Raw genomic sequence first — 27201 nt, forward strand, 5'->3', positions numbered from 1 at the left:
CCCCTTCATTTTAAAAAATAAAACAGCAGAGAGGAAAAAATACACTTCAGAAAATGCAAAGAATTGTTTTGGAGCACAGGTGCTTTAAAAATGGTAGAACTTTAAGACAGACAAGACTTTTTGTCTGAGACTGCCAGAAGCAGCAGTGTGTTACTTTGGTCCAACTCTGCAGCATCTGTATTGATAGGGCACTTCAGTGGGGCTTTTTGGCACTTTTAACTAAAGCTGATTCAATCGGCTATTAGATAAAAGCACCCAAAAAGTCCCACTAAAGTGCCCAATTCTCAGATATTTCCTAAATCATCCTGACTAGAGCTACATTCCAACTCTACTAGATGTTTTAGGCTCCTACCTTATATATGGCTAATATAGACTAGACATAATGTAGGGGAAAAATTAAAAGCACAAGGATCTGACTTTCAAAGTTTCTAAATACAATAGTTCCATTAACTAAAGAGAGATGTGTGAGGGAACACATCTTTTCAGACAGGAAAAGTAAGAAGAGGGTATCTCCTTTTTTCCTATCAATTATTACTGCTGTTCCCCCTAACATCAAAAAAGCTGAATGGTTCTAAAATACGCCAGCATAGCACCAGCATTGCTGTCCCCCTTCACATCAAAAAACTTGATGATTCCTCACCTGAACGAGGAACCAGATGGCCAGTGGAGAGCTATGGTTCTACATACTATGCCTTCCTTTAACCTCTGCTTTACTGGGCCATTAAAGGCACCATTTTCAGATATAAGTCTTCCATAATATTGCTGGTGCTACTGCCCTGTGAACCTTAATGGGTTTCATTTCCTAAATTGTGCGGGTTTTAAATTTGTAACTCTATTGCAAATTTTTAAAGTATGTAATTACTTTCTGAGGGAAAATTATGTGAATTTTCAAGGCATTACACAGCTATTAAAGTTTTCCACATTGGTACTGATTTACATATTTCTTGATACATCTGATTTCTTGAATAAAAAGCATCCTTTTTACACATACATCCCATGAAAGCTAGGAACTGGGCAGTACTAAGTGGCACCTGAACTCCATTTTAACTTAAGGTAAAGGAAAAAGTCCTCTTTATGCTCATTTCATCTAGAACCTTTTCTTTTTCTCCAAGAAAGCTTTGCTGGACTGCTCAACTTGCAGCAAACTGTGTAATGAGATTTTTAAAAAATAAATTCAAAATAACTCAGCTGAGACCGCCAGATGCATTTTACTTACAAGCAAATAGTTTTTGAAGTACCTTTTGAATACATCTTGCTGGTGGATATATTACAGAGATATTTGGGCAGGAAAGAGAAAGGCAATGAAAATAAATTGAAATTTAAAAATGAAATATCCCACATGACACAGTCAGAGATAAATTATTATTTGGAATTATTATGCTTATTCTTAATATGGCACCATAAACTGACATGATATTTTACAATCATGCCAAGATACTACTGTGAAAAGTACACTAGAAATAGGAGGGAGGCAGGAAGGGAGGGAGCAATGGATAGGTGGGTGGCTATGGGGAAAGAGAGAGAATAGGCCAAAAGCTTAGAACTAACCTGTCCTCTATCCCGGAAACTCTAATAATCATGAATAAGATATTAATTAATATGAGCAAACAGTGCTGGGTGAGCACTTTAGCTGGTCATGGGTAGCTTCTAGGAATATTTTTTAAGAGGATGAGTAGGAGGGTGGAAATAATTATAGATCATGACTGATTTATACATTGGACATTTCCTCTCTTTTCAGCATGTGAAGTTATCACATGAGTTTGAACAGTTGGTACTCCAGGACGAACGGTTTGAAATCTGTTCTGAGGTCATGTTGGGACTGGTGTGCTTCCGACTAAAGGTAAAGTAGCAAAGGCTTCTTATTTCCCCTCTCCTGTTGTAGGTATACATTCAGATAGATTTGATATACTGTACTGGACTAGCATGTGTTTATAGTTAAGGTAATTGTTTTAAATTGCAGGAAAGTAATGATAAATTATATATTCCAAAGTTATCCTGAGGTAGATGCTCTTTGAGCATCAGATAAATTTAACAAAATGCAAGTATGTGAAGATATAGAAATGATTAAGGCACCTAGGAGGACTTAAATCTATTCTGTAATGACACCAGGAAGTAAGCATATGATTACTCTGCATAATTAATATATTTTAGGATTTATAGTCTGGGATTAAACTTTTAAATTTTTTATATTTTTTCATTGTCCTTACAGGCTGTACTGTACAGGCTGTACACGTTTTGCTGTACTTTAACATGACTGAATTTCTATTAAGCTTATACTGCCTGTTTTGGGGTATTACAACAGTCCTTTAAGATTTAATTTAATCTTAAATTATTGAATGTATTCTTTCCCTTAATTCCTCTAAAGAAGAAAATCAGAGAAAACTTTACCACGTCATTTCACCTATTCTGAAGATAACAGTATCAATGATAAATCTCTTCAACATATTATCATAGAATCATAGAAAAAAGGACCGAAAGGGATCTATAAGATCATCAAGTTTGGTCCCGTGGCCTCCTCTTAAAGACTGCCAGAGATGGCGACTGTACCACCTCTGCTAGAAGTGTGTTCCAGATTCTAGTTACCCCTACAGAAAAGAAGTTTTTCCTTATGTCCAACCAAAACTTGTCCCTGTGTCCATTGGTTCATGCTTTCCTGGGGGGGGGGCTTTTGTGAAAAGTTGTTCACCTGTGTTCTCCCTTGTCATATTTGTAGGCAGCTATCAAGTCATCTCTCAGCCTTCTTTTGCTTAGGCTGAACAGTCCCAGGTCCCAAAGTCTCTCCTCATACGGCCTGTTCCCCAGGCCCTTGATCATGCTGGTGGCCCTTCTCTGTACCCTTTCAAGCTCATCCACATCCTTCTTGAAGTGTGGTGCCCAGAACCACAGTTCAAGAAGGATGTGGACAAGGACCATTATATCTTATAGTGATTTCACTTAAGAACAGCCTGAGCTCCTGGGTATGTTTACACTGCAGTCAAAGCATGACTACAGCTCACGTAGATGTACCTGTTAGTTTTAAACTAACTAACCTGGGTAACAATATTGTAATAGCCACCACTGTTAGCTACAGAGGACCAACTCTCAGGACCATTATAAATTCTAATTTATTAGAAGGGATGTGAAGTTACAGTAAAATTATAAATGTGAACCTTTGGGGATTGTGATGGGTACTGGTCACCTTAGCACACACACACACACGCGCGCGCAATTGCTGCAATAGTAGTGTAGCATCTATGTTGGTTTATACCTATCTGAGGCGCTGGAGTCTGCTGTCAATGGTCAGCTTCCTCCAAGGTGATGTCTTTTCCAGAAGGGAGGTCTCCTGCTTGTCCTTCTGTCTCGGTCGGTCGGTCGCTGAATGAGAGGGCACCACTGAGGGTCATGCTTCACGGCCTTTTATCCCTTCTCTTGGCAGACTTCTGTGATCCCTTGGCATCATCTTAGCTGCCCAATCCAGAGATCACTGTCCCACGTGGGTCTTGAGTAGTGCATGACAGCTGTTAGTCACGGTCACTGGGGGTTCTGCCCGATGGTGCAGTTTTGGGAGTCCACCCTTGACTTGATTGATTCAGTAGCTGTGTCCTTGTAGGTTTCAGGTGGCTTGATTAGCTTAAAATGGCTTGTAGAGTAGAGTTTTGTAATGGTAAGTTCCTCTGGCTAGGCTATTGTCAATTAACAGCCAGAGGCTCTTGCTTTGTCATTCAGTTATCTACTGATTCATACATACTCACATTCACTCAGGGGGACCAGCCCAATACAGCAATACAATTCCAGTGATTACAATTCCAGTGTATTCTTATAATAATAATAATTTTAGTAATACAAGGTATGACTTACTCTAAAAGATACATTTGTTAAAAGTTAAAAGATATAAAACATAAAATACGGAATATCAAGGCAAAGATGAGACAGATGAAATATAAAAAAATGCACTGTGAGAAATATATAAAAATGCAACGTGAGGTAGTGAGGAGCAAAGGCCACTGGGGACAGTAAGTGACACAGGTTAGATGCAGTCACATAGACTGATTTAGCATAATGTCATATTGAATATAATAGTTTGAATGCTTATAATAAATACCCATTAGTCAGTTTAGAAAAAAGGCAAGGTTCATCTTCTTATCTAGGCTCATTGCTTGTTTTTTCCTATGTGCTGAATGTCTTGGTTCTTGGATTTTATCTCTAAAGGCCTTTAACAAAATTAACTTAAAAACGACCCTTAAGCAAACATTCTGAGAGATCAAAACCTAGGGGCTTTTGAAAGGGGGTTGGGAAAGAGAGGTCACTGCAGTGGTGTGGAAAATTTTCCAAAGAATACAAACTGACCACCCAGCAGAAATCTGTTAGTAAGATCCCAGCCCAGATTTGGGAGTAGTGACAGGTTTGGGTAGGAGGGGCCCAAGACGGCAACTCACCCAATAAAAACTGTAACCTACAGTCCCAGTTTGGAGGTAACCTTACTTGCAGAACACCGAAGGAAGAATTGTAAGTGTACACCTGATCAAACTGATCACCTGAACCACCCTCTCCATGAACAAGAATTATCATTCGTGCTGAAGCCAACACAAAACTTTAGACAGATATGGGAAGTTTGCTTTGGGAACCAGATCTTAATTAAAGGGGGAATGTGTTCACCAGGATATATTTAGAGTCATGTTTTCAATGCACCTTGGCTTTTCTTGTCTCTTACAGGCTTTGCTTAAAAGTAGATATCTTAGTTCTTTTGTTTTCTTTAGCAACACTTAGCTCAGTTGATATGTACATGTAGTTTGTAGGTTTCTAGAGCAAGCCACTTCAGCTTTCTGGCTTGCTCCAAGCCTTGCCACACCCATGCAATGTGTGTGCTAGGTCTCTGCCAGTACTTAGAAGGAAAAAGAAATGCACAAAATGAGGGGGTGGGGAGGTACAGGCAAGAAGGGGCTTCTTGTTACACTGCAACATGATGGTCCACAGCAAGCTCCACAATCTACCTGAGAAACTGGCAGTTAGCTCAGGATGAGCCCTGCACTGCTCTTACTACATTACTAGCAGCATGTGGGCTAGCTAGTTTAAAGCTAGCTACATGAGCTGCAATCACAGCACTGGTTTCAAGGTAGATTTATCCATCAACTTGATCCTTCCTACAAGCTATACCAAATTTCCCTGTGCATTATACATATCTACCCTGCTCCAAAGGAACTTACAAATTAAGGTGTGTGTTATACAACAGACGTAGGTAGCAAATAATTGGAATCATGTAAAAAAGCTGAGAAAAGTCAATCAAATTTGTTTAAAATGTTCTCCCATAATTTTATGCTTTTTACGAGTGTGTCTTATACAAAGGGCATCTTCTACATTATATGATAGAGTGATCATAACAGACGCAGATGTAGTTAAGAGTTTAGCTGAATTATAACCTAATTCCCACAAATACAGCCTATTTTCAATTTTAAAGTACAGAAAATCTACATTGTTGTTATTAACATTCAGAACAAAAAAAAAAGTCTTTAGTGCTACATTTCTTAAATGACTTGTTTTTGAAAACATTTTTATTTAAATGAATATACTTAGAAATGGTCAGAAAGTCATTCTGTCCCTGGGTAAGAATTGTAATCTTTAAGAGGCTACCCTAAATTCGTTATACATCATAAATCCTTGCTCTAAGTGTAAAACCTTTGTAATGGCTGAACTGGAACACTGAGGTTCTTCATAGTCTGCATGATACCAGCACACGCTTCTGGGTTTCCCAATGGTTCAGAAGCAAATCTGGCTCTTTTTGGTTATGTGGCGTTATTTTTCTGACATTCCTCTCTTTGCTGTTCAGTTGCCCCAGTTACCTGGGCTTAATGAAATTGGTCAAAGAGTCAAAATGAATGTCTTTACAGTAAAGCCTGCACTCAGCTAGGGCTATAAAGTGGTTTCTTTTGTGTTTGTGCTGTCAATAAAAAGGGTACCCTGCTGGTGGAACAGATGCTGCATGAATTGTGGAGATTTTCTGATTAGTGAAGGCCTGATAGCATTGAATATTTATTTTTGTCCTAACAAGAACTTTTCAAAAGTTTGTGGGAAGGTTTTTTGGCATGGGATCTACAGAAGTGAGATGCTGCTTATAGCCAATTCTCTAACGTGAAACAAGCAAACACTGCATTTTTGTAGGTCTAGTGACAGCTGTTAGTGAGTGCTCTGCATTCACTATTAAGGAACAATGCTGATGAAATTGAGCATGGCAACATAGGAATTGTCACTTTTGATCAGATCAGTGCTCCATCTAAGTCCCACCTCCTGTCCCTGATGCCTCAGAGGAAGGTATAAGACCTCCATAGCAGACAGTTATGAAACAGCATGTTCTTACTAAGAAGTTCTGAGGAATAAAGACTTGACTTTATGAAGGCTAGACATTAGAACCCAGGGGGCAGCAAGGCCTGCATCATTTCCCTCCTTTTGTTGATTGCTCGTAAAAGGAGTCTAATACATTTTGGTGTGATTGTGCTTGCGTAACTTAGTTCACTTTCTGAATCACTCTTAAAACATCATATTTATGTAATTCCCATTAAAATATCCTGTTGAACTGCAGGTGCTGCAGCATTTCTCAATTTCTTTAAGCATGAAGGGCTCGGGAGGCAGGTCAGTGTGCCAGTGCTGCATATCTAGAAGGGAAAGATTGAAGATCCTTGTAGCATTAGCAGAAAAAACTAGTTTCTCCCTCATTTGTTTTGGATGAAATATTTGTATTTCTGTTCCTAAACTATAACTAACTTCTGTGCATTTCTCTTTCAGGCTGTTGAAAAAACACTAATGTCTAGTTATTATATAGCAGAAAAATGCCACAGAGAAACTGGTAGGGTAGTAGGTTAAAGAGTTAATTTTTTGTTGTCTTGTCATGTCTGCAGATGAATATGAAAAAAAGCTAGTCAAATCTCTAAGGGGCTGGAAGGACAGTGTCTTATTAAAACTGACACATGCAAGTGGAGCTGCCTACTTGCTTCCCATAGCTCCAGAAGAGAATTGGCTACCACTAAATTCAATCTGATGTGACACCTAAGTGTCATAGCAGCCCCTCAGTGCTTCTGTGGGACCCTTGGAGAAGAGGGATATAAAAAAGGTACTTCTCCCCCCACCAGAGGGCACTAAATTAACAGGGACTTAAAATCCAAGACTGTGTAGCTGAATTTTAGATAGGCAGAAAGGGTTGTAGTTTTTATGATGCATTTACTCCCCAGAGTAAAGGAATGGACCCCTCACTATCAATAAATTGGACCCTTGACAAAAGATATCACCAACACCAACTTCTGGTGTTGTTGGGGTAGCATGAAGCTGTTGTATAGAAAAAAGTGTCTGCCGTGGCATCTGCTCAGGATTCAAACTTCCCTGAAGTTTAGGGTAATATTTTGATTTGGGACAACTTGGGGCCTATAGACCATAAATTGTCTTCAGGTATGCTTTGTTTTCATAAATATTAGTCAGATGTGACACAATGCATAGAACAGAAAAATCAACAAGGCAAGGTTTTAAAAGGACTTGTTGTCCTTGTCATACATATATCTAGATAGATATATCATAGATGCATGTAAACCTATAAGTGCATTTTATAAATTTCCCCAGGAAAATGTTGCAGGTTGATTGAGCCCATCTGTGAATTGCTTTATGCAGGATTCTGACAGCATCAGTAAAGTACAACTCCATACCTATAAGCTTGCCTCACCTACAGTCAGGTAGTGTAATGGAGGTGAGGGAAGGGCTACTGCATTGCCTCTGCTCTTTCCTAGAAGATCAGCTGCTAAGCTGGAGGTCAAGAAAAGCAACTACGGTGAACTAATCAGCAAGGCCGAGGCTGCTTCCCAGCCTGATAATATAAAAACTAGATAGACTCATTCTCCTAGACAGCAGAAAAAGAAATAGGAAAACAATAGCAATGCTGTGACACTAAGGACCCCGCTACACAGTAAGGCTGTGCAAAATTTCACCGGCTGTTTTGGTTTGATGCTGTTTTGACTCATTTCGAGCTCAAAACAGCACAATCGAAATGAAACAAAGGGCTTTGAAACAACTTTGAAATGAAATGAGGTGGTGGGGGGCAGTGGAGAGCCAGGGCTGCACTCCCAGTGGCTCCGTGCAGCCCCATGTGCCTCAGCTCGGCGTGGAGCGCAGCCTTGGCTCTCCCCACCTCCCACCACTGGGCTGTACTCCCTGGGACTGGCAGAGCCGATTGGAGTCCAGCACCAGCTCTGCCTGCCTTCCGCCACCAGGCTGCACTCCAGTTGGCTCCACCAGTCCCATGGAGCTCAGCCCAGTGGCAGGAGGCAGGCAGAGCCAAGGCTGCACTCCATCTCCTGCCACCGGGCTGAGTTGCATGGGGCTGAGCCACTCAGTGCTGAGCCTGGTGGAGGGAGGCAGAGTGTGGCGCTGGGGCTGTGCCCCTCCTCCCTCTACGAGGCTGCAAGTGCCTGGGAACCCAGCCTGGTGGAGGGGGGCAGAGCAGCCCAGGCTGGGTTCCCAGTGGCTTGCAGCCTGGGGGGGGGGGAGGGATCACAGCCCTGAGGCTGCGCTCCCCTTCCCCTCCCCCACCAGGGTCAGTTCCCACTGGCTTGCAACCTGGTGGAGAGAGGCGTGGCGCAGCTTGGGGGCTGCACTCTGCCCGCCTCCACCAGGCTCAGCTCCCAGCCACTTGCAGCCCCATGGAACAGCCCAGCGCGGGGTAGCGGAGTGCAGCACCAGGGCTGTGCTCTGCCTTCCTCCACCGGCTTAGCTCCCTGCACCAGTCCCAGGCAGCAGCGGCAGCCTCCTGCCTGCACCCTAGGAGGGCTGCGGAGCTCTGCCAGACTCCTCCCCAGGGTGCAGGCCCTGATCTGCCTGCAGTCAGAAGAGGTTGTTTCTCCTCCATCATAGCCAATAGGCAAAATGCCAAAACAGCGTCAAAACATTGAAAATGTTTTGATGAAACGAAACAGAACGGAACAGTGCTTTCAAAACAAAACTAAACTCAAAACAAAACACTGTTCTGTCCAACTGTTGAAACAGAAGTTGAAGTGAAAAGGTGCTGTTTCGCACAGCCCTCCTACACCGTCAAATTAAAGCTGAATAGAACCCAGCTATAGAGCTGTTACACATTTTCAAGCACTAACTTTATAGCTGGTTGGCTTTTTAAATAGCTAGATAGTCATTTTTATTGTGTGAAATTACTTTGCATGTGTGGCTGGTCTAAATGTATTATACAATTAAGCAGTTAATTGTGTAGGATATAACATAGCAGGCATCTTAATGCAGACAAAACTTGCTAGAACTGGGGCCTTTTGGATAGCGTGTATGTGTTCAGATCACTGAGTTTTTGAAAGACAAAATTTAAATAGACACCAGATTCATGTTTGGCATGAAGTAAAGGAATGAATTAAATTCATTATCCATCAAATATATTAATTTAATTATCATGGTGAGGATTAATTTCTTCAGCTTTCTAAAGCACTTGAATGCTATAAAAAGATATTGTATGGAAGAACAAATTCTATAAAAACACAGAACTTCAGGCCAAAGTTGTTTTAAGAGCCCTATTAATAAGAGACACCAGATTCATGCTTGGCATAAAGTAAAGGAATGAATTTTGCTCATTCCTATCAGGTTTTGAAATCCTTTCTATTGTCTTATTGAAATATATCCCCAGTGGCACTTAGGCTCAAATAAGCAATATATGATTTGGTTCACAAATATTAATATACACTGTTGAAAAACATCTTCCTGATTGTTTTTTATTAGCTTTTAGAATACTAGACATGCAGCTAAAATAATGAAGTGTTGGTTGTAGATGTGTTGGTCTAAAAATATAGGCATATAAGGTCTAAAAAACCTCATCTGCTAATACAATGAGTGGTTTCATACCAAGTTTCAGATGAGTGTGATTGCTAGAGCCCAAAGAATTATCTGCCTAAACCATTTTGGATCTACAGCTCACAAAGCAACTGGAAAAAAATACCCTCTATAATCCCACAGTGTTGTGGTGGCTAAAAATTTGGAACAAGGGAAGAAATAGCAAGTTTAAGCTGGTCCTATTATTAGGCATTGGATGCTGGATTGTGCAACTTAGATGTGCCAACAAGCATGTGAAGTGTAATGTCACAAGTATTGGTTTCTAATTATTTCAGGGCTCCAATGAACTCAATGAGGAACTTCTTAAGAACATAAATGATACCAAGAAGATTCATCTGGTTCCATGCCAACTGAGAGAAAAGTTTGTGCTGCGTTTTGCCATTTGTTCCCGCACAGTGGAATCTAACCATGTCCAGCTTGCCTGGCAGCTTATCACGAAACTAGCAACTGGACTTCTGAAAGCTTGGGAGCCAAAGCAACACCAGTAGTGGCAGTGCTGAATACGGCATAGGCAGCTAATAAATACACTGTCTTCAAGCTGCCAAGTTTTTTTTAAATTTGGGTTTTGTTTGCAGGGGGTTGGGTTCTTTTAGTGGCAGGAGGGAAAAAGCAGTGAAGAGGTGGAATTGTGAAGGAGAAAAATGTAGTAATTGCTATTATGTGGCCCAGATACATCAGCTGAATCGTCAGCAAATTGTATTGTAACAGTCTCCTGAACAAATCATGCATTTTACTATGGTTTGGTTTCGGTTGTTTATAGATGGAACCAAAGTGTGTGATAATTGTTATCAGAGTATGATGCTCCAGTAAAAATCATGACTTCAAGTTAAATAACCTGGTTGTATCATTGTCTGGTCCCGTGTAAACAGGCAAAGTTAAACTATTTTATTATATAACATAGCCAGGAAACTACCTTATTACAATACTGTTTGTTGCCATGGTAATTTTGCATGTTTAGACAGACCCTTTATTAGGTGAAACCAAGGAACAACTAGAGGTGGGGAAGGGATCCTATAGCCCAAAATATAATAAAGATTTCCCATGAAATCAGTCTAAAAGCTAGGCAGAGTTCAGGCAAATAACTGAGCCACTGTACAAAATCCTGCCCTCTGCCAAACCATGGTAAATTTTGATAACTTCATTGACTTAAGTGCAGTTTATGTGAAATTTTAAGACTATCTGTAAGAGCATAATATACATGACTGTCCAGAGAGTCAGTAGATTAAATCAAGCTGGACATTTAAGCTGCTGTTCTCTTTCCCTTAGGATTGCATTAAAAATAAATAAATTAACCTGTTCTCATGACCCAGGTAGCCATTTTATCACTTGCATTCACAAGGAGTAGGCCTAATGCTGAAATATGTTTATTTTTATAATTTTTATTTTATATTTTAGTATTTTATTTTTATTATAAAATAATACCCAGTAACCAGAGGAAAATTATTGCTTTCCCACCAGATAGGCCAACATTTTATTTGTAATAGATAAACAGCTGTGTTTGGGACAAAAGAGGTCACATCGTAATGACAATAGGGTAAATCCAGGATTAGTCCATGAAAATCAAATCGAGTTATTCTGGTTTATAAACAACTTTAATTGAAATTAGTACCTGGCTAATAATAATAGCTAAAAATTGCACACTGCACTAAGCCTGAGAATATTATCCATTTAACCTTAGAGGAAAACTTAACAAATTTTCACCATTTTTTTTTTTTTTTTTTGGTTTCCCATGCAGGTCTGGTCCAAACATATTTTTTAAATGGTAAAACTGATTTTGCTTTAGTAGCTTGCATTTAAACAAAAGGTAAATGGTCCTATCAACCTTATCTAGCAAAAATCTGTATTTCATATTTACTGATTTCTAACAGCTTGAGATGGTTCAGAGAGACTCTGAAGACCTTTTTCATGGTCTCTTGTAACGTTTTTCTCCCAGGCTGGTAATTGTTGTCCTGAATTGTTGACATTATTTCATTGAAAAAATCTGGGCCATATAATCAATTCAAGAACAAAAGCATCATTTGTAAAAAGTAACTGATTAGAAGCAAAACCATAACTGATGGTACTTTCCTGCAGCTATATAATGCATCTATTAGTAAACTGGCTTCTGATGATAAATGCAGTATTTTATGAATAGTTAATGTGTGAACCTAGCTCTATTGTGCCTTTTGTCAAAAGCTGACACAATCTGTGCTGATTCATGTTGTTTAATGTTAATTATAATTATGAAGCCTATTAAAGAGCACTTAAGCAGAATATCCAAATCCCAAAAGATTTAATGTAGCCGATAGATGAGGGAAATATAGATTTTAAATAGGCAAGTTTGAATAACCCTGCAGATGTTTCCTTAGCTGGTCCAATATTTACATTGTCATTGTAATGGGAGATTATAAATGTATTTTGCTATTGACTGTGGTATATTTTTAAAAGGTATTTATCTAATTATTGCTAATGAGTGCTTAGTATTAAATTATATACAAAAAACTAGAACTCTTGGTTCCAAAATGATACCTTTTATTAGACTAACTGGAAAATGGCAAGAAAATTGTCCTTATTGCAAGCTTTCGGGATCAAAGTTCCTTTGTCAGGCTCTGGGAAAAGTATAGATGGTACAAGATGGTAAAAAGTCCCCATAGGTAGGAAATAAACTTCATTTTTGCACAGAAGGAGCTGAAGATGGAAGTCTGTCCCTCTGAGTCCATGAGATTGTCTTTGTGAGCTGTGTTGAGTAGCTCTTTGATGTATTGATGAGGTAGAATTCCTTCCCTGGAGGTGTCAGATGGCAGGCAAGGAGGCAAAAAACTTTCTTGTTGTTCTGCAATGAAGTTTAAAATCCAAAATCAGCTGAAATCTGGCATCTTCTGTTTCAAGGGTGTACTTGGTAGCCGTGTTGGTCTGAGACAAAAAGACATAAAAAACTAGAACACTTGGTTCCAAAATTATACCTTTTATTAAACCAACTGGAAAATGGCAAGAAAATTGTCCTTTTTTGCAAGCTTTTGGGATCAAAGTCCATTCATCAGGCTCTGGGAAAATTGTAGCTGTATTACATTATTACATTTGAACTCTTCTCTTGTCATTCTATCTAGGATTCAGCTCTTTTCTTAGTGGTAAACTGCAAGAATACCATATTCTGTGAATTTTACCCACGTGGTTCTTTTTTATTTCTTGTTGTTAACTAAAATTGTGTTCTAAACTATTTAAACCCCACTTGCACTTCAAATTCTTAAGAGGCAGGAGTTGAAACAGGCAAGTGAAAAAAAGCACTGAAAAACTGAACCTCAGGAAGGGAGCAAATCTCACTAGAATAGTATAGGTGACAGCTAGTATCTTAACTACTCTACCTGGAATCAGCATGACTGTGACTGGAAAAAGTTTTGTGTCTTTTTAATTGTGCTTTCTGTGAATATCAGGTTCCTTGTACTTGAAATCTGTCCAAAGTTTATCAGCCAAACATATGAGACTTATTGATGGAATTAAATGCAAATGAAGCCATTTATGTTGTTTATCTTTATTATTAGTCACAATTTCCCCTTATTTATTCATTTCTCATACATTTTAAGGGTCAATTTTTTTCACTGGCCTAAGCAGAAACAGCTGTTTCTGTATAGGCACTTACGTTCACCACCGGGAAATCTGTCTGTTCACCTTCTTGATTAGTGGATTATTGTTCTTCTAGCAGCCTCTCTCTTTCCTCAGACAATCTGGAGTGCTGGTGGTGATTGGGGGGCTGTCAATAAACAGGCTCATTGTTATATGTCTTCACCATTGGGTATAGAGCAATGTCCATTTTGAAATGTGTAAGGTCATGGGTTGATCCTTCCCAAACCCTCTCTAAAAATTCTACAGGCTGGTATCACCAAGAGACCCAAATTATGGCCAGAAGTATAGCCATAATGAGAAAATTTATGTTTTCCCAACTACAGTGGGAAAATTTGATAGTAGTGAAATCACAGATGGCAAAATTGGGCCCACTATGAACTGATCTGCTATAGGTAGTAATCATAGCATGATAAATTCAACTAATACCCTAAATGTTCCAATCACTGTATTTTCACCCATAGGGAATGCAATGCTATGCACTGCAGTAACAAACTGGTGACTAAAGACATATCTGCTTTGCAAGCAAATATGTGAATGCAGCATTATACAAGCCTATCTGTGCTTACTTTAATCCAGCCAGTGCAGGCCACAGGAAGAGGAGAGTTTGCTGTCCATATCAACATCAAGGGTCTTTGCTGGGCTTCTACAGCCCACTCAGAAACTAGGGTACAGGCAGTCCTCAGACTTATGACACAATTGGTTCCTGAAAACTGCGTCTTAAGTCAAAACGTTGCAACTTGGAACCAAATTTCTCATAAGAAACAATGTTATAAATGGGAGATTGGTTCCTGAATCAAGGCCCGATACCCTATTTTCACTACAGATACCCCAGAATTTTGTACTCAATCAATTATAGATGAGTAATATAGCTACATTAATGTATTTATATTGTAAATAGCAAACATATTGATTTGGAAGAATTTCTTTGAGGTGACTTTGCTGGACTTTTTGAAGGGTTCTTGGCTGGAGTCTGCTCAGAGTCTTGGCTGCAGGTTCTTCTGGAGTCTCGTCTGCTTTCTTAAAGAAAGCGTCCAAGGAAGTTTGGACAGACGTTCTCCAGGGAGATGAGTGACACAGCAAACTTGTTCACTGGCGTGGTGTTGCGTCGGATCAAGCATTGCAAGTCGAAACTGACCTCATAAAGTTGAAACAGCGTGTCAATTTAGAAACATTGTAACTCGAAACGTTGTAAGTCAAGGACTGCCTGTAGTCTAGAGCCCCACTATAGTTAGCTCAGCTAATTAAAGGTACAGGAGACATAGGCATTTCTGACCTGAGAGTGGCTGTTCTCAGAAAGCAATATTTTAAAAAACAGCATGGGAAACTATGGAACAATAAGTAATCCACAAACTAAATTGTGTTAAGTACGGTTTAAACAAGGCCTACGCCTTAAAAAAGCAGGGCGGTGCACATGGAGGCAGTGTGCCGCCCAAAGTCTTGCTCCAACTGCCAGCCAGGCTGCCAGCTGCAGGAGCACCGTGGCTGCAGCTGCCCAAGGCCTCAGGACCACAGGTAAGGCTGCTGGGACCAGTAGAATTGTTGGCTCCAGCCTCTCCTACCCCACCTGGGGTAACCTGTCATGCACCAGTGGATGCATGGCATGGGCATTCCCCAGGGACATAAGCTTCTTGTCCCCAGGGAAACAGATGTCCATGTCTATGTGGACATGAACCCTGATTTGAGGCAACAGTTTATCAACACTCATCAAGTTCATGGCTCCCTAAATGCCTGGCCTGGAAGATGACTTGGCCCTATTAAAAAGAAAAAATACAAAAAAGCCCCTTTCCAGGCACTGCAGAGAGAACACAAATGGGTTAAAATGGACTTCAGCAGCGTGGAAATGGCCGTACCATGGGTTTAATAGCACAAGAAAGATGCTGTAGCTGTAATGGTCCAGCAGCAGTGCCAGTATTGGCCCAGTTCTGGGGCGGGGATGGAGCTGGCCAAGCTTTTACACACCACCAGGCTTGACCCGAGGGAGAACAAGAACGCCTTGCACGCGGCAGCTTATCTAACTCCATCCCAGCCGCACAGCTGGGGCTTTACAACACTGAGACCCGAGTCCCCGCCCCACGGCCAGGACAGCGGAGCCCGGGCGGGCGGCCTACCTCGGACGCCGGCGCAAAGCTCCGCGCTTTGCAACTTCCCGCGCGCAGCCATGCCAGCGGGAGAACACCCTCCCCCCCAGGCACGGACCCCGCTCCCATTCGCCGCCGGCGCCACCAATGAGAGCACGTAACCTCGCCGACGGAAGGTGGAGAGAAGTGTTCCTGGCGTCACGTGTGGGGGATGAGCGGTGCCTCGCGGAGCTGCTGGCATCTGGTTGGCTAGCTGGCTACGGAGGCGGGGCTGGCGAGGGAAGCGTGAGCCTGGCGCGGGCGCTGGAGCCAGTTCGCGTGGGTGCTGCACCCCTCCCCCACACATCCCGAACCGCTTTGGAACGCGGCCGTTGAGGGCGGGGTACGTCATAATCGGTAGGCGCGGGCCCCGCCCCAGGGCCGTTCCGCGGCGGCGCGGGTACGGGCCGTTGGGCTGTGCGGGGCGCGCTCTCCAGTCCGGGAAGGGTGCCCTGCAAGCCCCAGCCCCCGCGATGCTGAGAGGCAGGGCACCGCCCCTGCCTGGCCCCGGCCCGCCCAGAGCCGCAGTCCGACCCTTTCCTGTGTGGAAAGCCGCGGCGTCAGTCCTGTAGCCGCTCTCCACCCCCAGCTGCCGTTAGCCTCTCCCGTCGCTACTGGGCCGTCGCGGCGGTGGCATCGCCCTTCTGCTGTTAAACCGCTGCCGCTTCCCGCCCGTGGGCCCGCGTGGCCTTCCCTCTATAGCGCCTGGCCAGTGGGTTAGTTTAAGAAGGGCAAGTCGCTATCTCCCAGGCCAGGCATTTAGGGCAGCCCCAGCCTTGATGAATCCTGATAACCTGCCAGCCTCTGCCGCCTCATCCACTGGGTGAGTTAGAGCCGTGGTGCTTGCGCTTTGGGTCACTTGCGTGTTGTTTAGTGCCATGGGCAGCGCAACTTCTGCCAGGCACAGCAGATGGTCAGTGATAACTTTTTGATTCCCTGCCCCCTTTTCCTCTCTCGCCTTTCCATTACACCCTTAATGGCCACGTCTATGTGAGACACAGACCACGCGGTAGCAAGTTACTACTGCGCAATAGTGTCATGTGGCGCACAGCATGATGCAACGCTACCGCACAGTAATAATAAGCTACTGTGCAGTCAGCGTCATCTAAAAGCTGCTTGCCGATGCTACTCTGCATTATCTCTGGTTACTGTGCATTCATTTAGTACTTGTGTATGTAAGTACTAAGTGGCCGCGCAATAACTGCTCAGTCGGCTTCTCATGTAGATGTGCCCATTGAGACCGTTGCCAGCTCTAGGAGCTGAGTTAGCAAAAATCCCTACTCTTGCATCCTCCCCACATGCACACATCTAGATACATGGACACAAATGGTAATTGACTCAGGAGATGGGGAACAGACCAAGCCAAATAGCAGTAAACAGAAACATAATGGAAATCAGTTCCACAATCCTTGTTTCAAATACCTTCATCTTTTGAAGGGGCAGTTGCTCCTTAAGTCCAGAGACTTTGTGCCTGGTGAATTGGAAACTCGTGTGTTGAAGTAAACTTAAGTCTGTAGGCAAAACTGAAAAGACACAATTGCTTGTGCTTAGCAGTCTTTCAGTTGTTTTGGGTTCATTGTGAATTCACCAAATCCCACACATGCCCACACACCTGCTGGCATGCACACATACTGTCCGCCTACATACCTCTTCTTGAAATCTTACATTTAAGATTTTGCTGGCATTTGACCTGCTCACAAATTTTAGGAACGCTGGAAAGAAAAAGAAAACTTGGACATCATTAATAAATAAACACAGCATTAAGAAAACCACCTCTTAGGTCAAAATTTCTCCTTGCTATTTCAGCTGTGTTTGTTGCTCCTCTGTAAAGGATTTCAGTCAGTGGGGAAAAATAGTTAACGTGATTTAAGCTAATTTCAAGCATGAGCCTTTTTTCAATCCTTGTAAAAGTGAATTTTTGGAAGATTACTGAAAGTCTGAAACCATTTGAAACTTTAACTCTGGGATTTGCCAATGAACAGCATTTTTTCTTCATTTAAAAAAATGTACTAAATTGAGCCCTATGCATCCAAATCTCCTTTCGCAAATGTATATTTTTTACATTCCTGTCAGTGCAATTGTAAAAGATTTCCTCGTTTTGACAGCTGCCTGTAGTCTATCTTCAGCTGAGCTGTGTAGCCTTCTCTTTGGTACAGGCGAGTTGACCAGTGCTGACTTGCTTTGCCTAATTCACCTGCTGGGCCATCTGTTCTCTTTTAATCTCAACCCCCATCCCAAGGCAGGCTGTTATAAAGTAACAGGCTTTCTTTTTAGGAGGAACCAAAATCCTATGGTTTTTTCTGCCATAAATATGGTATTTTGGAGAAATGAAATTGAGTGCAGCCTACCTAAGTGAAATACAGTATTATTTCCATTATCCTTCTAAATTTAATTGCAGTTATTTAACTTAGGAGGAAGTAGCAAAAATGTAGTTATATAACTGATTAAACTGATTTTTCTTCTTTTTGTTCCAAGACTAAATCTTTTTTGTTAATTTCAACATAGATCATGGAAATACCTGACCCTAGTGCTGTCCACCTGAGTGAATGGCAGAAGAATTACTTTGCTATCACCTCTGGCACCTGTACACCAGGACAGAAGGCAGATGGATACCGAGCCCAGATTCTACGCATTCAGTATGCATGGACAAACTCTGAGATTTCCCAGGTCTGTGCTGCCAACCTGTTCAAAAAATATGCAGAGAAATACGCTGCAATTATTGACTCTGACAACGGAGAAACTGGCTTGAATAACTATGCTGAGAACATTTTGACTTTGGCAAGAAGTCAGCAGAACAACAGTGACAAGTGGCAATCTGCCCTGACAACAAGTAATGTGTTTGAATTAAAGAGTGTGCAGAAGATGATGCAGGCTGGCAAAAAGTTCCAAAGCTCTCTGATGGCACCAGCAGATGCCATTGTAGTAGTTGATAAAGAGGTCAGTGCCTCTGGTACTCCAGGTTTTCCTAAACTCACCGTATGCAGCAAAGCTAGAGAGACTGACCTCTGTGCTAGCTCTTCAAAATTTATAAGCCAGGGAACAGATATTCTTGAGTGCCCCCCATCTTTGAAATGTCTTCCAAGCAGTATGCCATCTGCGACCAGTACTACAGATATGCCTTCAACTTCCTCTGCCTGTTTAAATCATCAGTTGGATACAGGTTTCCGCACAACTCCACTATTTGGAAATAAGGAAGCAGCAAGCAGTAGTTTGTTGAAAGCCCAAGGTCACTTTGGGGGTGGACAGAACTCATCTTTTTTGAATCAGTCTTCCCTTCCTGCTGAATTTGGAAAACTAGGGAAAAGGAAAGCATTTTATAGCTCCAGTGATGCAAGCAGCAGTATGCCTTCCAGCCTTGCTCCATGCAAACCCACCAGTAATACAGAAGCCAAGAACTTTCATGGGAGTGGAAACAAAAATGAAGAGAGAAATATAGCAGGTTTTAAAACAGCAAAAGAACAGCTATGGGAAGATCAGCAAAAGAAATATCAAAGCAAGCCCCACCGTACACTAGTCTCATCTTATGGTGGTTTAAAAAAATCTTTGGGTGCTAGAAGGCCTCGGGGTCCATTTGGAAAGTTTGTTCCTCCAGTACCGAAACAAGATGGGAGTGAAGACGGAGGGGCACAGGGCAGACCTTATGGGAGTGGACCAGTAGAGCCCTCATTCCTCATGGATGAACATTTAAAGAACATAGAACCAAAAATGATTGAACTTATCATGAATGAGATCATGGATCACGGGCCTCCAGTAAACTGGGATGACATTGCTGGAGTGGAATTTGCAAAAGCCACCATAAAGGAGATAGTGGTATGGCCTATGCTGAGACCAGACATCTTTACAGGGTTACGGGGTCCTCCTAAAGGAATACTGCTCTTTGGACCCCCTGGGACAGGCAAGACTCTTATAGGCAAGTGCATTGCATGTCAGTCTGGAGCTACTTTTTTCAGCATCAGTGCCTCTTCCCTGACCTCCAAGTGGGTGGGTGAGGGAGAAAAGATGGTTCGTGCCCTCTTTACTGTGGCACGATGTCAGCAACCAGCTGTGATTTTCATTGATGAAATTGATTCTCTTTTGTCCCAGCGTGGAGATGGGGAGCATGAATCTTCTAGAAGAATAAAAACTGAATTTTTAGTTCAGTTAGATGGCGCTGCAACTTCCTCTGAAGACCGCATTTTAGTGGTGGGAGCGACAAATCGTCCCCAGGAAATTGACGAGGCTGCCCGTAGAAGACTAGTAAAGAGACTCTACATCCCTCTTCCAGAAGCTTCGGCTAGGAAGCAGATTGTAACTTGCTTAATGTCAAAGGAGCACTGCAGTCTAAGTGAAGAGGAAATTGAGCTCATAGTTAAAAAGTCTGATGGGTTTTCTGGAGCAGACATGACTCAGCTCTGTCGAGAAGCCTCTCTAGGTCCAATCCGCAGTCTTCAGTCTATGGACATTGCAACCATCACGCCTGAACAAGTACGGCCGATTGTGTTTCATGATTTTGATAGTGCTTTCAAAACTGTGCGACCCAGCGTGTCCTCAAAGGATCTGGAATTGTATGAGAACTGGAACCAAACTTTTGGCTGTGGCAGATAACTGCATCTGAATTATGTGGAATTTTCTTTCACACCCAGTCCTCCCCTCTTTACCTCCTTCCCATTCAGTCACACACACTCCTTAGGGTCAGTGATAACAGTGTTTCCACTTATTTTTGTTTCTAGCAATCTTTGTAATAAAAGTCTTTTTAAAAAATGCAAAATCTGTTACTGGATCATATGCTGCTTTCTTCCCCATAGCAATTAATGTGAAGTGCACTGTAGTGAAGGGAGCTTACTCAAAGCTCGCAAACCGCTTAACTTCCACAATGGTTTGGCAAAACAACATCTTGGCACCAGCTGGCTGAAAGCCCCCACAAAGCAAAACCCCAACATTTATTTCTTTGTTCCATTCAAAATTTTTTTGCAGTTCAATCTGAATCTAAAACACTGAACTTAAAATGCTTCAGCAGAGTCTAGAGGAGAGTCACACGCATGATCAGAGGGCAGGAGAACAGGCCTTACGATGACCGGCTGAGAGCTATGGAACTCCGCCTGGAAAAGTGCAGGCTCAGGGGGGACCCAGTGGATGCCTATAAGTATATATGGGGTGTACATCAGGATCTGGGGGAACACCTGTTCACCAGAGCGCCCCAAGGGATGACAAGGTCAAATGGTCACAAACTCCTCCAAGACTGTTTCAGACTAGACATAAGGAAGAACTTCTTTACTGTCCAAGCCCCCCAAGGCCTGGAACAGACTGCCACCAGGGGTGGTGCAAGCACCTACCCTGGACTCCTTTAAGAGACATTTGGATGTTTATCTTGCTGGGATCCTTTGACCCCAGCTGACTTCCTGGCCCTTGGGCAGGGGGCTGGACTCAATGATCTCCTGAGGTCCCAGCCCTAATGTCTGTGAAATCTGTGAAACTGTAAATGGTCATTTGTGGTGAACATAAGTAGCTTTCAGCTGCGTTTAAAAGTTACAGTGTTTTCTCGGGTATCCAGATTGTAAGCTGTATTGGTCTCAATAGAGGCAAAAGGAATCAGGACTTGTGGTAGAGGTGATATCTTTCATTAGACCAACTAGATTTTTGCAAACATGTTTTCTCACAGCTTTTAAACAGATGCAGTAGTTTGGACCCTTAACCCATGCAGAACTAATGTAAAGTCAACAGGACACTACATGTGTAGGGATCCATATAAACATGTCATTTTTTGGACCAGATTCTAACCATAATTTCTTTATGAAATTATACTCTATGGTTATTAAACTTGAGACATTCCACTCATGTTTTGGGGTGCTTACTTTGTTTCTACCTGTACTGTCCCTCAGTAAAACAGATTGAGCAAAATTTTCAAAAAGCTTTGAGAAACATTAATTGAAGATGGCTTCTCTGGAACATTTTTCTTGTGTCCCCTGTGGTAGGAAACATTTCATTCACTGCTATCTTATTTAGTGATTTTCATTATCTCTGTCAGCTCTTTTTGTTTAAGTGTAAAAAACAGAGCCTTTAAAAAGAAATAGCTTTAAAAATGGCTTTCGCTTCAATATGCATGCTAGTAATTTTCTACTTGTACACAAATTACTGGTGAACCTTAGGTTAAGTGTTAAAGTAGTGGTCACCAACAACTGGATCTTGATCCACTGGTAGATCTTGGAGCCTCTTGTGGTAGATCCTGGAGCCTCTTGGAGTTGATCTGAGGCTGGGATGGGGGGCGAGTGCCTGTGCATGCACGCACATGCCTCAGCCCGGCAGGTCACTCTGTGGGGGAGGGAAGGGGCAGGGATTAGATTGAGGCCCCCGTGGTGAGGGACAGTGCCGCAGAGGCAGGAGCAGGGGGTAAGTTGAGTAGGGCCCTGGCTGGGTGCGTCTTGCCTGCTGGGAAAGTGTGCCCCCAAATAATTTTTTCTCCCTCTGCCTCGATCTATGCCTCCCCTCCTTCCTTCCCCACAGACTTACCTGCTTGGGAGGGTGGTTGGGTGGCAGCGGCACACAGTAGAGCTTGGGTTGCTTTTAAATGCCAAAGATGATCTACTTAAAAAATGTTGGAGACCGCTGTTAAAGCAAGGGGTGGCAATGTTTTTGGCCAGAGCGCCAAAAACACCCCAACTTCAATCCATGTCTCAACTTAGCGTGCCGGGGGCAGATGACAGTGGAGCTGCAAGGGGCCTGATCCTTGTTGCTGACTGGGTATATGAGCAGACAGTGGAAGAGAGGCCAGGGTTGCACTGCTCTGGCCCCTTCCCTCCTGTGCACCTCCAGGCTGCAGAGCCTGGGTTGCTTGCAGCAGGTGCTGGACAGACTGCACACAGCTACATGAGGTCTGGAGCCCCAGCCCAGCTCCATGGCTAGTGGCAGCTGCATACGTGCCTTGGGGCACAGCAGGGAAGAGGCCAGGGCAGCACAACCCCAGCTTTTTCCCTGCCATCTGCCCAGGAGTACATGTACCCACCAACCAGCACCAAACCAGGTAGGGGCTCTGCAGACCTCGGTGCAGTGGTTTGCAGCCTCCTAGCTGCCTGTCACCACCAGTCTGGGCTCTGGACAGGCCTCTGCCACCTGCCATGGAGCCAGGGCTGCTCACAGCAGGCAACAGAAACACTGCAAACAGCTGCATTGAGATCTACAAAGGCCTGGCCTGGCAGCACCTCCAGGCAGACAGCAAAGGAGGGGCCAGGGTTGCACTGAGTTTCTTAAAGATCATTATTGTTCAAACAGTGCAACAAAAACATTATATTATGTAAGGTTATATTTTTTGCAGGTGAGTGTAAAGCATCCATTCTATGACCTCTTTATAACTTTTAGCTGTTTTAAAAATATGGTTTAGTAGATCAGTGAATATATGTTTGATAAATACAAATCAAAATTGCTATCTGTTGTAACACAATGCAGTCACCTGTGAAATTTTGGATGGAGGATAGCAGAATTTTTCCTGCAGATCCATCTTGTCTCTTTTTTTTCTGTTCTAAATAAAAGAAATGAGAGAGAGGTCTTAAACAGGTAGATTTTCTTTTACTTTAAAAATAAATGTACATTTGTCTCAGTGATGCTGTACAGGAACTCATTTTTTTACCCTAAACATGGAGCTGTCTTTGTGATTAAATGTTCAACAGTGGGCAGAGGTGAGCAAAAATTTATAGATTAGAAATTTGTCCCATGGTAAATGCTGTATTATAGAATTTTTCAAATATTTCATAGTGAGAACGGCATGGCAAAGTAACATAGGAATGTATTTAGTACATTTTTAACTGCCTTTTAATTAAGTTTTAACAGTGGAGATAAAGAATAGCCTTTTCTGAATTATTAATTTAATGCTTCTCTTGCTTGTATGCTTTTAACAAAGCTGTTGGAAAGATGAGGAGCCACTTGTTAGCTCTGGTTTGCAAAGGTTCTATAGTTTTGAAGAAAAAGAAAGCACAATTTACATATTTGTCCATTAACCTGTGTATTAACTTGTTAAACATAACAAAAATTCAAATTTATGTTATATTATTGATTCTTTGTATATATGTTGTGTAGCCATGAACCCTATTCCTAGAAGGCAGTTAGCACCAAAATTGTAATGCTTCTAGGGTACTTTATCAATGTATTTTATGTTACGGTTTGCATAACAAAAGAGTTATATAGGTTTTGATGTACTTTGGAATATGTTGAGTGGAAACTGGTCTGTTGAATAGAAAAGACTACTGTACTAATTGCAAGACATGAACAAGACATTTATGGTTTTGTGCAGATTGGGATAAGGGGACTGAAAAAGGCAGCTGAGCTTTCTAGCTTTTGAGGATGTACATATGTGGTATGAAAAAAATCTGCGCAAGCATTTATGAACGGTAAACAAGTAGGATATAAGTACTAAACTGACTTAGCCCATCACTGTTCTGTTGGGTTAGTCCATCACAATTTTTGCCATGCAATGCTACTGCGCAGTAGTAATGAGTTCCTGCGCAGTCAGTGTCTCATGTAGATGTGGCCAGTGATTGTTACCTCCCCCAGTTTGAGGCTGGACTCAGCTTTTAAAAGCTCATTGGACAGTGCGCAACCAGAGCAAACAGCATGCAGCCAGGTTGAGGGTGTGTCATAGTTGTTTTTCCCTGCTCCTAAATACAGTAATGGGTAAATAACTTTGGAGTTGAGGAAATCTTCATCTTTCCCCAATCCTTTTCAATGGGATTTTCATAGACTCCATAGACATTAGGGGCTGAAAGGGACCTCAGAAGATCGTTAAGTCCAGCCTCCCCTGCCATAGGCAGGAAGTCTGCTGAGGTCAAATGATCCCAGCAAGATAAACATCCAAATGCCTTTTGAATGAATCCAGAGTAGGTGCTTGCACCACCTCTGGGGGGAGTCTGTTCCAGACCCTGGACACTCGAACCGTAAAGAAGGTTTTCCTTATATCTAGTCTAAACCAGCCTTCCAGGAGTTTGTGGCCGTTAGACCTTCTTATCTCTTGGTGGGCCCTGATGAACCCGCCTTATAAACTTGTAGGTTGCCACCAAGTCACCCCAGAGCCTTCTCTTCTGCAGGCTGAAATGTTCCATGTCCTTCAGCCTCTTCTTGTAAGGCTTACTGTCTTGGCCTTTGATCATATAGGTGGGTGTCCTTTGGACACTCTCAAGTTTATCCAATTTTTAGGGTTCTGAGATTCTGTTGGACTCTGTTGCTGGTCACCTTTTGGAACTGGACAAAGAGTAAGCATCTCTGCTGATTCTTTTAGTACTATTGGCTCTTTGATGTTTTACAAAACATGACTTGTTTTGCAGACCTTTTTTGGCACAGATGAAATTGTGAGGGAATGACTCCATTCTTTTCTGCCTGGGTCTGAATGATAGTTGCTCACCTGTCCTGAATGCTCTTTTATGGTATGCTGCTAGAGTCCATTCTGCTGCTCCTGCCTATTCTGCTCATGGAAGAGGAGGCTATTTTTTAAAAGTGTAACTAACTATATGATGGTACAATAGACTGTTCTGTGACCTGGCAAGTGAACTTAGGCTGGAAAGGAGTATAGAAGAAACTGGTTGCCCTGGTCTGTCTGTGCTTCATTTTCAGGCCAGGTTTTAAGTTTTTGTGTGAAAAAGACTGACTTCTTTCTTTTCTTGTGTTTGTAGATGAGTGGTCACCAACCAGTGGATCTTCATCCACCAGTAGATCTCAGAGTGTCTTGGAGTCGATCCAAGGCTGGGGTGGGGGGCTGAGTGACTGTGTGCATGTATGTGCATGCCCTAGTCCAGCAGGTCAGTCCGTGGGGGAGGGAAGGGGCAGGGCCTAGATCGAGATCCCCACAGTGAGGGACAGTGCCACAGAGGTAGGAGCAGGGGTAAATTGAGTAGGGCCTTGGCTGGGCAAGACTTATCTGCTGGGGAGGCGTACCCCCAAATAATTTTTTCTCCCTCTGCCTCAATTTGCCCTCCCTTCCCTTCCTACAGACTTACCTGCTGGGCGGGGGTGAGAGGGGGTGGTGGCAACACACGGTAGGTCTTGGGTTGCTTTTAAATGTCAAACATGATCTACTTAAAAAGGGTTGGAGACCACTGTTGTAGACAGTAACACTATGTGAAAAAGTTTAGCCTTGTAGAATTTGAATAGCTGAAGTTAGTACATGAAAAATATAAACAAATGTAGAGAAAAAGCACCAGATGTGCTCAGTGAGCTATACCTGCATAACCCTTACTTCATACAAAGTCTTTATACTCAGATTAAGTAGGCCTGCCCTAACAACCACTTAAAAAATTATCCTGCTGCAATCTGCACCCTTAGCAGGGCCACCTGGTTTCAGAGTAGCGCCAGCTGCAAGGGCAGGCTTACTGGCTGCAAAGCAAGATGGGCCTAGTATGTAATCTCAGGCCCTTCATTTGGGCTTTGGCTGTTCAACACTTCATAATCTGCAGCAGCTATACCTGTTCCCCTTCCATCTGGCTATTTTGTGCTTCGCTACTACTTACGCTGCTTGGGTGTCCAGGATCCTCTAGCAACTAAATTCTGACACTGCTTAGATTGTGGAAATGGATCTTGCTCATTGACCAAGACTTGGGCCTGGTTCTGACTCAATTTATGTAGCCTCGACCTCTACTTTGGATCCTCCCCCGGCTCGGATGCTTGTCTACCCCCACATTCCTCATGATTGCCTATATTACCTTGTCCTTACACTTTGAGTTGCCCATAAGAAGGATCCTTCCCCACCATTCCTAGGGAAAACATTTGATTACCCTATTTGGACTCCTCCAAGACCTTCTTTACCATGGAGGATTTTATGGCCATCCTTACAGAACCTGCAGGCTTAAGTAGGGACTATGTGGTCACAGAATGCAGCCCTGCTAGCCCAAGATGTAGCAGGAGGAATAATGTGGCCCTGTGGGCACAGAAGGCACAAAACTGCTCCTACTTCTGTGCCTTTAATATCTGCTCCTCAACATCCCCCCGAACCCAAAGAATGCTTTCCAGACTGATATGAGTATTCAGGGAAGTGAAAGGGTTTCTTAAATCAGTGCCACCTCCTGTTCTTTCTGTGCCCTCAGATCTAGCCTATGGACAGTAATAGTAGGCCTGATAATTAGCCTTCAGACAGGCAATGCCCTTGCTTGGGCTTCCTCCAAAGTTGCCAACCCAATAATTTTTTTGCTAACAATCTGCATACTTTTTTACTGAAAAGCAGACATTTTTACTGATATATTTTTACTGATTTGTGTTTCACATAAAGTAAATGTAACTCTTCTTCCAGGCCGTACCCTGCTGCCAGGCCCTCGTAAGAAAGGCTTGGTTCAAATTTAAGGATTTAACATCAAGTATAGTAAAAAAAAGTAAAGAAGTTTGGCTGTTGGTAAAATGCTTCCAGTAAAAAACAAAGTTTTCTTGGGTTGGCAACACTGCTAGACTACAGCCATGGTTTTACATCATGTTGTGCGCCCCCCCCCCCCCCGGGATCCCCTACTCATCCCCATGGCATGATGCCCCAATTGAACCCTACACAATGCTGCTCCCTTGAGCTCACAACACTGGTTCCTCTGGCCCCTCTCCCCATTTTCCAGCACAGTCCCCCGAAGAAGCCTACCTGCACCCCAGAGTATTACAGAACTGGACACAGCAACAGCAGCTGCAGCACATGGCTAAAGGGGAAGGATTCTAC

At 42.7% G+C, this 27201-nt stretch overlaps 2 protein-coding genes across 4 annotated transcripts in view; both read left to right on the plus strand.

Annotated features, from left to right (window-relative positions):
• Nucleotides 1-11463, plus strand: part of DDC (dopa decarboxylase) — an 80794-nt gene extending 69331 nt beyond the window's left edge. The window contains exons 13-14 of the mRNA XM_090049659.1: nt 1739-1840; nt 10113-11463. Of these exons, the coding sequence (XP_089905785.1) occupies nt 1739-1840; nt 10113-10325 (315 nt within the window). The 3' untranslated portion in view covers nt 10326-11463. The remainder of the gene's footprint in view (nt 1-1738; nt 1841-10112) is intronic.
• A 4214-nt stretch (nt 11464-15677) lies between these two features.
• On the plus strand, nt 15678-23047 carry FIGNL1 (fidgetin like 1). Of its 3 annotated transcripts, none has more exons than XM_090049656.1 (2): nt 15678-16377; nt 18060-23047. In XM_090049656.1, the coding sequence occupies exon 2, from the start codon at nt 18063-18065 to the stop codon at nt 20136-20138; it is 2076 nt and encodes a 691-aa protein (XP_089905782.1). In that variant the 5' UTR covers nt 15678-16377; nt 18060-18062; the 3' UTR covers nt 20139-23047. The 3 variants fall into 3 exon arrangements, with proteins under 3 accessions (XP_089905782.1, XP_089905783.1, XP_089905784.1); XM_090049657.1 differs by having other exon boundaries at nt 15678-15911; XM_090049658.1 differs by having other exon boundaries at nt 15678-15897.
• The last annotated feature ends 4154 nt before the right edge of the window (nt 23048-27201 follow it).

This window comes from Crocodylus siamensis, chromosome 5, assembly GCF_052110815.1.
Source record: "Crocodylus siamensis isolate JL-2025a chromosome 5, ASM5211081v1, whole genome shotgun sequence".
In the NCBI taxonomy this organism is placed as follows: Eukaryota; Metazoa; Chordata; order Crocodylia; family Crocodylidae; genus Crocodylus; species Crocodylus siamensis.